The sequence below is a fragment of the Eupeodes corollae genome, chromosome 1 (genome assembly GCF_945859685.1).
Source record: "Eupeodes corollae chromosome 1, idEupCoro1.1, whole genome shotgun sequence".
NCBI lineage: Eukaryota > Metazoa > Arthropoda > Insecta > Diptera > Syrphidae > Eupeodes > Eupeodes corollae.
Genome location: NC_079147.1, coordinates 285,403,992 through 285,416,083, shown reverse-complemented (window position 1 = coordinate 285,416,083; position 12,092 = coordinate 285,403,992). Strand labels below are relative to the sequence as shown.

Sequence of the window (12,092 nt, the reverse complement as noted above, 5' to 3'; positions counted from 1 at the left end):
AAAAATTAATCAGCCTAAAATCAAAGATACAATGCGCTGAACTATCAATTGGGTAACAACTTTCTTTTCAAGACGTTATCTTTCCAAGTGGCTCCCTCGTTTGTGCGACTTAACGCCTCTTTATTAATATGTTAAGTCGTTGATCATCACTGCAAAAATAAAAACTCTTGGAACATTGGAAGTCAATATTCAGCATTGATTCCATTCGGTCAAATCCATTGTGAAAATTAAACTGATCAAATGGACTATGGATCTCATAGCTGCGGTGGAGAGATGCCAGAAATCCTATCTATAAAATAAATGCCATCAAATAATCTAACACTATTTCTGCTCTTAACATCCTTTCCAAGCTCAAAAAAAACTTGATACAAACAGATGATTTCAAGTTATGCAATAATTTTAAGTTTTGGAATGAAAATGTATTTTTTCCTTCACGGTTTTATAGTTCAACAAGATTTTATTCAAAAAAGGGGACTTAAAAAAAAAATTGCAAAAATATTGTAAAGTTAAGAAGAACCACTTTAAGACCCACAAATTGTTCAAAATAAGAAGGCTTCTCAGTCCGTTTTAAACAACTGATAGCTTCGACTTTAGAAGAAAAAACAAGCCCTTCTTCTTGTAATGATTTTAGCAACAAAATTAACTTTTATGAAGTTAGAATATTCCGAACTGTTTTTCTGAAAAGTTTCAAAAAATAAACTCCTCATCTGAACAACCAACTTTCACAATAAATAACTTTTCATTCAAAATCAAAAATATTATTTCCACCATGCAAATTGAAGTTTTTTTTAGATATGATGGAAAAATGATACTCAGACGACCAAGAACAAGGAAGTACGCTTAATTTTTTGAATAAAAGTATAAATATGTACTCTAATAATTTAAGTCAAAATAAAATACACTTAATTTTTTGATCACTAAGCGGATGTATGCCCGATGAGTGGAATCTCAGCTTAGTTTGCCCGATACATACAAAATTAGACGCTCTAAATTGAGCCAACTACAGAGACATCAGTCTCCTTAACATTGCATGTAAGATCCTTTCTGCCGTATTACGTGAACGTCTGAAGCCGTTCGTCAACAACCTGATTGGTCCTTATCAGTGTGGCTTCAGACCAGGAAAGTCCACTATCGACCAAATATTCACACTACGGCATATCTTGGAAAAACCCCAGGAGCTTCAAATCGATACCCACCATCTCTTTATTGATTTTAAAGCCGCGTATGACATCATTCATAGGGAAGAGCTCTACAGAGCAATGTCTAGTTTTGGCATCCCTGTCAAACTTATCCGTTTGTCCAGAATGACGATGCAGAATGTACGCTGCTCTATCAAGGTCGGAAAAGATCTTACCGATGCATTTGATGTCAAAAAAGGTTTTAGACAAGGCGATGCACTGTCATGCGACTTCTTCAACATCGTTCTGAGAAAAATTCTTCGGGTGATTTTTGGTCCCGTACGCCAAGATGGAGAATGGAGGAGAAGATATACCGACGAACTGTACGGGCTATACAGCGACACTGACCTAGTTAGCAGAATTAAAGTCCAACAGCTTAAATGGCTAGGTCATGTAGAGCGAATGGACATCAACGCTCCAGTCCGAAAGGTCTTCGAATCCCATCACGACGGACGGCGCAGTAGAGAAAGACCGCTACTCAGGTGGGTGAAGACCTCAACCAACTTGGCGTGCGAAACTGGAGACAGCTAGCTAAGGACCGATCTGGCTAGAGACGCATGTTGGTTAAGGCCCAGGTCCGCCCCGGACTGTATCCCAACCTTAAGCAAGTAAGTAAGAAAGCGGATTATTACCGCCCTTTACAATGTTTTTAATTTAAAACACAGTACAAGCTTTAGGAAAATAAGGAAGCATTTCAGAAGAAGTCTTGAATATCCAAATGAAAGAAAATACCGAAAAGGGTAAGGCAATCTCGATGTGCGGTTAGGTTAATATCTCTCTTCTAAAAGAAAACTACCCCACTCTATTACCATCAGCTATACCGGCTTATGGAAAGTTTGAACAAACAAAATTAATATTTTAATATTAGACAGCCGTAAACAGATATAAATTTCCTTCAAATATCACCTAAGTGAATGAAAAATCTGCCTTAGAAATATGAATAACTTATTATGGTTGTTTTTATTTCAATTCATTTTTCATTTCTAATTTTTTAAAGCCTTTTACATTTTTCTTTGTTTCACAATTAATTCACACCTATAATTTTTGTTTTCTTTATTTTGTTACATCTTGTTCAAACTATCGAATTTCCCATGCCTTTTAGAATGACCTAACAAATGGTGTTAGGGCTCACATAAGTTAAAAAAAAAACTACCTCCCTATTACACTTGTCTCTAAATCCTTTTAAAATCTTTTTTTTTCTTTTCTTTGTTCTTCTTTGGTAGCCTTTATTCTATTGTTTCTTTATGTATCTTTTAGATTCAAAACCCAGACAAGTATAAAAGGGAATCAGGATCGCAGGTATCCTAAGCCCATAAATTTAGAAATTGGTGTTTATATGAAGATTAATTATTTTTAAAGATTTATAGCTTGGTAATCTTTATTTATAGAAAAATAGTGAACAAAACACGTTATCGAAATATTCTGTTTTTGATTTTTAGGCAAGTTTCTTATCAACTAAAAATTATTATAGACGGGGGTGTAAGCTTATTGCAAAACAAGAAGGTCATGCAAAGTCTGTTTTGTTTTGATAAGGAATTTAAAAACATATTTTGAATGTTTAAAAGTCATGAGATGAAAATAAACTTCAATATTAATTTTAATTTAATGAAATGACGCTACAGATCGTAAGAAACCACTGACTTACTATAACTCTTAACTGTTTTATATGCAGTGAACAAGCTACCTACAGTTTCTATGCCGAATACGGACTGCTAACAGAAGGCAGTATTAGATGGCATAGGCAGGGATTGCACCTAGACACCTGTCATGACAATCCTACCCACTAACCATCACGCCAAGGATACTTTAAACTTTCATTGTTAGTCTTATAAAACATTTTACTTCTATGACGAATGCTATATACATAATTATTTGAAGTAGAATTTATCAATGCAAACTAAAGGTTCATTCATAACTTAATGTTTTAATTTTGTTCCAAAAGAATCAAATGTTGTGCTCTCTCTTTGTCTTATTTTATTTCTACGAATTCCCTTTTTACATATACAAAATAATTAAGAAAATAGATACAATGCAAATGGCAAAACGTAAACATATTCCCCCTCCAGTATTTTCATTCTGAACAATTTTGTTTTCCTTCTAGAACATTCGAGTAGGTCATGGAATAAAAACACAAGAAATGTACAAACCGGATTGGAAGTAAATAGAAAGATACAAGGGTCAAGAACTGTAGTTCTGAGTCTGATTCGATAAAAATGTAAGTGTTTCCTATTTACGCAGGTATACAAGTTTTTTTAACATAGTTTTATTGTGCAATTTAATATCAAAGTGCAAATAGTAAGTAACTAGTTATGATTATAAAATAATTATTGAATAATATAATAATTAGAATATTGTAACGTATTTAATCGTTTATTTAAAAATCATATTTTTTTTATTAGTTTGAAACTTAGCTAATCTGTTTTATAACTTAAAGATAATTTAAATTGCCTATTACTTAATAAACACCGTTTAATTCAAATGAGAAACAATTAAATATGTTATAACAAGTAACATGAGTTGTTTGAATTATTGTACATCAAAGGTAGTAAACAATTCTAAAGGTACAAATTTGTTAACTATGAGTTTATAACCATTTATGGAATGTTTCAATAATTTCTAATCTTGTAAATTTTGGGTTGATAGGGATATTCAGTTTGTGTGTTTTAAGTAAGTAGAGCTGGCATTTAACACCTGTCATTTTAAGTGTCAAAATATAAGTTGAATTCTGAACCTCACATTTTTAAAATGTCTAAACATTTTCTCGCACTAAAAGTTGGTCAAATGTCAAATTTGAGGAGTGGGAATGAAATGCTCTTAGAGAGAAAGCAAACTGTCAAAATATCTGGAACGGCACGAGTTTGGACTACTTGTTGAAAGTCAAAAAGTATACTCAAGCAGAGTTACTGAAAATCAATGATAAATTTTAATCAACTTAATCATGAATAAAAGTCCAATAAAATAAATATCAACAAAAGTAAATTTATATTTATTTTAAATAGAAATAAAATTATTCCTTGAATATTGTGAAACCTCAATGAGTTTTTTTTTCTAAAAATGACAGTAAAATTTTCAATAAATGTTGATAATTACATATTTGTGTTGCACTACGAATTTCTTTTTTAGAAACAGTTTTATAAAAAGATATAAAATTTATGAAAACTATTTGATTATTTAAAGGAAATAGAAAATATGAATAATATTCACATTTACCAAAACTAAAGCGCCAGTTATAGCGATCATTGGTTTTCGTCATTGCGCAGGTTGAGACGACATAAGTTAGGCAAGTTTCAAGTATCTGATTGGCCAGCTGCCAAAAAATTACCTTCCAATCAAGGCAACTTTAATGGAAAGTTGACTGGAAAGTTAGTCAGTCAAAATCTCCCTAACTTTTAAGTCAAGTCTACTTCTGTCAAAGTGACAGTTTATTATGTTTTTTCATTCAACTGGAAGCCGAACTTTATTACTCTGATTATTGACTTATTTATTTTCTTCACAGCTTCATTTAATGTTTCGTGTAAAAGGTTTCCTTGACAATTTTGAAAAGAAATAAGAAATATTTCTCTACAGTACAAAATACAAATCGTGATGGACTTGTAGCTTGCCTTAGAATAGTTGTGTAGACAATAATTTGTTTGATAATTTTTGTACTATGAACTTAAAGTAAAGATTTGCGAAGTAAAGTTCTGAATTTGAAATTAATGACACTTGAAAAACTAACTAGTTGCTTTGATCAAAATGTACGTTCAAAGAATGAAGTCCTTTATGTTGAATGAACATGTTCATTGAAAACAAACATTGTAATTTTTTTGACAGAAATCTGTCATTGGAACTATGTAAAGTTGGAACACAAATCAGTGGAAAGATTGTTTTTACTTTTAAGCCTAGTACGCTGCTGATGCGAAACGAAATTTTTCGGTGGTCTCCAAGTGTAGAGCGAAATTAAAACGAAAACCACAACGGAAAAATATTTGTGTAGAGTTCTGTCAGCTGTGGAAAACAAAAAACAAAAACTCCGAAATTCACGAGTAAACAATTTTCAATTTTGATTTGTAAACAATTTTTTCCAATAAATAAATTAAACGTCAAAATTTCGCAAGCAATTAATATACCGGGCAATTAAATTGAGAACGAAAAGAGTGGAGAATTGTACTAAAAAATCTAGTACAGCTATCCACTAAAATGACACATTTCGTTGTTCAGCAGCGTACTGAAAAACGAAAAGCACAGCGAAATTTTCGTTTATGATTTCGTCATGTCATTTTTGTATGGGAAATTTCGTTACGCATCAGCAGCGAACTAGGCTTTAAACATAAAATTATCAGCTGTTCAGGAAAATGAAATGTATAGAAACTTAAAAAATACCTTATTTACAGAAAATAAATGCGCAATTACACTTTTTTCTCAAAAGACAATTCATTGTATGATTTCCGAGCGATCAGTATATAATTTTTATTTCTAATTAAAATAAAAGAATCACTTGGACAACCCTCAACCGTAAGTCAATAGTCCACACACATTTTTTTTTCTTCTGTCATTACTTGCCGTGAACTTTAAATCGATTTTGACAGCCAGCTCAGAAATCGGCTAAGGAAATTTCTCGGACTAAATGTGGCATAAAGGAGAAATGTTTTACTCTCTAGCGCGATTTATGGGACCAGTGATGGGACTTCTACCACTTAAGTGGTATTTCTACCACATTTCATTAACTTTCAGGAGGCACTTGGTGTCGATGAACATCAAATTTTAAAAGTTTGTCAAACTCAGTGGCTTTCTTTAGAAATGATGTATAGAGCAGTGGAATCCCTTATTTTATTTTTTTTATTTTAAGTGCATTTGAAGAGGCTAATCCTAAGGCTACTAGTATTTTCAATTTTCTAGAAAATACAAAACAAATTGTTTTTAAATTTGATTGCCTTAAATTTAAAAATAATTAAAGACTTGAAGAGAATATTTTAATTTGAGACAAGACAAATCCACCTCTTAGTCGAAAGTATGAAATCTTTTAAGATCAACTTAATAAAAAACTGCTGGAACAATGCCAACAGCCATATTTCCCGGTAGACGGTGCAATCATTGAACTGCTCAATGTTGAGTGGAGAAAACTCATAGGCGAGTTTAGAATAATAAAAAAAGTTTCAAGAATGATGACATTGTACAACAGCGGATTTTTATTAAAAATTTGAAAGGCAGTATGAGATATTGAATTTTCAAAAACCTGTCCTTTTACATGATACAACTTTGTTGTTTACCACAACGTAACGAAGCAGCTGAACATTAATTTTCACAACTCAATACTATCAAAAAACATAAAAGAAACAAATTGAACACAACTGTACTCAACATTTTAGCTGCAAGAGAAATTTTGGGCAACGGGATACATTTTGATCCCCCAGAGGTGTTGGTTAAATATGCTTCGAAATACCAATTCAAAGATGGTTCTTATATAAAATAATTATTTTACCAGTTGTAAGCAAGATATGTGATTAGAAAACTAATTTGAATGGACAGATTTTGTTTTATTTTTTATCACCTTTTTGTTGGGATATTTATAACCACTTTGATTTTTCCAAGTCCCTTCACTGATTAGCACAACTTTTTAATGGCTGAAACACATACACGCTTCAGCTTCGGCTTCGTCTGCGTTACGTTAGACCTGCTTCGAGGTTGCTTTGAATGACATTTCTATTATTTCATCATACCAAAGAGCAAATATTTTGTTTGTTGACATTTTTTTACAGCTGATGTGCTGTCAGACAAAGCAAATGTTCAGATAATTGAACAAGAGCTTCCGTTTGGAGTCACATTACGTTACTTTACGTTCTTTTCCTTAAGAATATCAAACGAAAAGTGAGGTCGAAGCTCCATTGTGATAGCATGCTTTGAATTCCTATGGCTGAACTCGTATACGTCAGGCGAAGCCGAAGCTGAAACGTGTTTATGTTTCTGCCATAAGTGTGAAACGACTTCGGACTAAAAATGACTAAAACTTTCAGTCTGAAACTAGGTCTGAAACACAGCTATTATGCATCACAAGTAGCAATCAAGTCTAAAGGTACAAAACCATCAACCATGGAACATTAATTTTGTAGTTTAAAGTTAATACAGCTGGCATTTGACACCTGTCATTTTAAATGCCAAAATACAGCGTCCGGCAAAAAGATCTCACATATTTTAAAAGCAATGACAAATAAATAAACAATTTAACAGAAAAATTGTATTGAATTTTTTAAATTGGAACCAGACTTCTTTGGGGTTTCTAGTAAACTGATTTAAGTTTGGTTGGAGGAAAGTCTCATTCATGTGACAGTAGCGATCCGTATTAACAGTAACTTTTTGCTCATTTTTTTCGAAAAAATTCGGACCTAACACATTAAATTTAGAAACAGCTCAACAAACTGTCACATAAGTGCCACCACGGATTTATAAAATTGTGTACCTTATGTTTTCAAAAATTTTCAGAATTTTGTCAACAAGAGCTGTAAAATAAAATATAAACAGAATTAATTTTTAATTCTCTTGTATCCATCAACTTAGCTTGGTATTTTTATTCTTCCTTTTTAAATTGTGCAAAAGGCAATTTTTGAAAAATATAATCATCAGAATTATTCTACTGTAAGATTTTTGACAGCAAAGGTGAGAAATTATGCTAACATATCTGAGAATAATGAGATCTCTGAGATGTTTGAAATGTAAACTAGCCCAATGTTTGTCATTTACTATAATAGATCGATAAGTAATCGAACAAAGTGTTAAAATAATTAAAATTCACGATAAAACGGGTGATTCAAACCTAAAAACTATTTGCAATGATAATGATCATCATAATCGATCGGCTACAAAAGCAATCGTTAAAATTTTTAAGAGAATACAAAAAAAAGTAGAAGCACTGCTTCCGATCTTTTTTTATGGCTTGCCCCTCACAACACAACTAATTATGGCTTTTTGTAGGAGAAGATTCCTGAACAGATAATTTCACGTTTTGGATACGAGATTATGCTTCGATTCTTCCTAAGGAAACCATTGAAATTATATTGTTTTCCACGCTTAATGTAAAAGTCCAAACTTGAAGGTAAAATAAGATTGGCATTTAGTCTCCAAACCAAAAAATAATTACCCTGAATTGTCGACTTTTGATTGTTCGTATTAAACAAATTAAAGTTGACCAAAAAAGAACAACTTTTTGGCTCCGTGGATTTCTAATTCTCTAGAACAATAATATGGGCTCGTCGAAATTGATTGAATTTCATCAATTTCTGTATCAAAATAGCTTCAAATCCCTTATATGAGCAATTAATAGAGCCATTGTTCAAGTCGTGTATGGAAAGAATAAAAAACACTTGGTTTGGTCTTAATTACAATTTAGTTTGTCTGACCACTTTTTGATTAAAGTCTTTTTCCTCATAGTCAAGCTTTTTTTAATCAATATGAAAGACTATTTTGTAGCAAAAATATCAAAATACAATTTTCTCTAACGTCTTTAAAAATTCTCACATGATGTTTACTCAAAGCCTACAAGTTCCAGGTTATCCACTAAAATATCAACAAACTTTAAACGTGTTTCAAGCATCTATTATTGCCAAGTGGCACCTTGATTTATTTGTTTTTATTATACATTTTTTATAAGACACTATTATACACGTCATCATTAAATATAAAAAAAAATAAACAACAAAAACAAACAATTATTTATTTATTACTCACCTAATGGCAAATCGCACAACAAGCAACAGGCTGATAATGCACCAGCCGATGCTCCGCCGATCTTGTCCAGCAAAAGATGCGGTGCGTATTTCTTGAAGCACACAGAAACTCCAACATGATAAATGCCCAAAAAGCCACAACCAGCAAACGATAGATTCATTGCACTGCACTTGGTAGTCTCTTTGGCTTACTCTCGAGAGGAATTCGGATGAGAAAAAAATGCGCAAAAACAAAAAACAAACTTTGTAAACAAAACTTTGGAATTTGCTACGAACAACAAAAATATTCTTCACGCTACGCGAAGCGAATGCTACACACACAGAATGGAATTCCAGAGGATACGAGAAGAAGGCGTTTTGGTGGCAGCAGCGGTGGATGTAATGTTTAGGTCAGAGTCAGAGTCAGAGAGGAATCACTTGACTAAAAAGTAAGAACACAAATTGAAAATGCGCGTTATTATGATTTGGAATAAACTAGAACAAATCGATTATTCTCCAAATAAAATTAAGCGGCGACAAAATCCACTCGTAACCAAATAGCACAAGTTTATTATTGTTATAATTTTATTTTATTTATGCAGGCACTGTTTTTGTTTTCGTTTTTCTTTAATTTATAGAAAAGGTAAATTTGTTGATTTTCCTAATCCTGTCCAGCAGAGAAGCGACAGTGAGGGAGCGGCGGGGCACTTATTTTTCTTTTCTAAATAAAATTAATTGAAAGAGAAAATCGTTTCCCCGACTTTTCACTCCTTGGACTCTCTAGAAAGTTGTTCGTTTCGTAGTTGTTCCTTTTTTTATTGTTATTTTGGTTTCCTTTTTTTTTATTTCGGAATAACAGACAAATTTTAATCTTTCTCGAATGAAAAATAATTTTTTTAATTTAACTAATTGATTTTTTTTTTATTTTTCGATCTTTATTTTATGCAACAACGAGAAGTAAATATATTTTATAAATAATTTAATTGAATGTGCTGTGGTTTAACTTTTACTTGATGAGTTTTCAAAACGAAATGCTGGGGAAACGTCAAGTGTCATTAGTTTTATAACTGTGTTTTGTAGAGTGAGTGAGATGGATGGATGTTGTTTTGTGGTTTTCTTTGTATATTCGGAGAGAGATGGTAGGTGAATTGTGTTGTTTTGTTTTTGACGTTTAGCTATAAGAGTAAGTGAGAAAGGTATAAGAGATAAATGAAAAGGTGTTTTGGTAGTAGAAAGTAGTGTGACCATACAAAAAATTATAATAATTTGTAAAGTAGTACTCACATGACCGCAACGACGAATGAATTACAAAATGTGAGTTTATATACGTTTGAAGACATATTTCCACACAAATTCTTAATAAAACGATAGCAATATAGTTTCTTTTTGATTTATGATAAATACTTTTACTTTTCAATATAATATATTAATAAATTTAAGAAAACAAATTTATTCGTCGCGAAAAAAAATTATAGTTGATACGAACTGTCAAACTTTATTCGCGTTCTACATTATCCACACTCGCAACGAATAAAATAATTGCTCGTACTTAAACTAAAAAATCATTCTTGTTTTGATTTCGGTAGTGAATGGTGTTCGGCTGTGGCTCCATTCGCGACGAATTAAAAACTCTCATGTGAAAGAAACGTCAAAATTGACGAATATTCGTTCATTCGTTGGTCGTTGGTCGTGCTCATGTGAATAGTGCTTAAGGCCACATAGTGACCAGTTCTCGAACTAAAGTGTCCCATACACATTTCAGCTCGATTGTAAACTGAGTTGTCAACTATGTAGGTTTGTGTTCGGGCGTTGCTTTTACTGTCAAAAAACAATTCCTGTTGTAGAAGCGGTATTATCTTTGTGATGGGGTGTCTGGTTTGGTGCAATTTTAAAGTGAAGAATAATGGAAAAAAGAAAAATCTTAGCATTAATGATCATTACAGAGTGTATTACAAATAAAGAAGGAAGTGTTAAAAAATGTAACACTTGGACAAAGAATTGGTTAAAAAATAAAAAAGGATTTTCAAATGAAAGACTAGTAAGATTAATGAAACGTCAAGTGTCATTAGATTAGAAGCAGACAAATTGACATTTCTCTGATTCAAGAATCCTGGATTTCAGGTGACAGAATAAGAGGACTACACGCATTAGACTTTATACTATACAAAGCAACACAAGTAGCAAATAGTAATATCAGATCCTGTATTTTAGCCAGGAAGAAGTTTAATCTCTTTCTTTTAGCAAATTACAGTGATACAGACCACACTGAAAAAACAAACGTGCATTAATATAAAAAACGGCGTTTATTAACTGCTTATTTATTGTCACAACAAACTTTTTCTTGTCGGAGTGAACGGTTTATTAAAAAAAAATTTAGCGTTTGATAATCGTTTGTTAATACTATTAACAGCCGTTTATTAAATGAAAAATAAAGCACTTAATCACCGTTTATTGAAATTAATAACTCTATTAATTGCCGCAAACATTTTAGTCATTAAAAATAATTAATCGTTTATTGCCACAATAAACAAAATGTTTGAAAGGGAACTGTTAAAGATTATATCTCAACATTCATCTAATATCACAACCAATTCCTCAATTTACAAATAGTTTATTATTTTTATAACCTTATTCATTGACAAATACAAATTTGGCAATTAAAAAATAATAAACTGTTTATTGTTGTAATGAACAACATTATTAATAGACGAATTGGAAAATTTTCAAGTAATTTATTATTTTGTATCCTTATTTACTGACACAATAAACGTTGGTAATTGGAAAATAGTGAACTATTTATTTTTGCTATGAACAACATTATAAAGAGGCAAATTGTTAAATATTATAGCCCAACCTCCAAAAATGAAATTGATTCCTTGAATCAATCAATTATCAAATCATAAAGATAACACTGCACTCAAACTCAGCGGAACTAAACTTCACGATGCCGAAAAACATTATTTGTATGAAATTGTATGAGGAATATCGCTAAACTTCATATCATTTCATACGAATTCTTGTGAATTGCAGTAACGCTGCAGTCAAAATAAGTAAATTGTTCAGTGATGATTTTTATTTATATTTATAACTCGTTCTATAAGAGCAAAAGTCCTAGAGCATTATTGATGTCTTTTAATTTGTTTTTAATTCTATATAGGTAATAATTTTGGCTAAGTACTTTTATATTTTATGTAAGCAGACCATTTTTTAATAAAGTCGATCTTAAGGTTAAAGT

The 12,092-nt window shown here is 31.6% G+C and overlaps 1 protein-coding gene across 1 annotated transcript in view; it reads right to left on the bottom strand.

Moving 5' to 3' along the window:
* LOC129938889 (1-acylglycerol-3-phosphate O-acyltransferase Pnpla3) overlaps positions 1–9,894 on the bottom strand; it is a 52,659-nt gene extending 42,765 nt beyond the window's left edge. Inside the window, exon 1 of the mRNA XM_056046707.1 lies at positions 8,880–9,894. Coding sequence (XP_055902682.1) covers positions 8,880–9,039 — 160 coding nt within the window. The 5' untranslated portion in view covers positions 9,040–9,894. The remainder of the gene's footprint in view (positions 1–8,879) is intronic.
* Between the last annotated feature and the right edge of the window lie 2,198 nt (positions 9,895–12,092).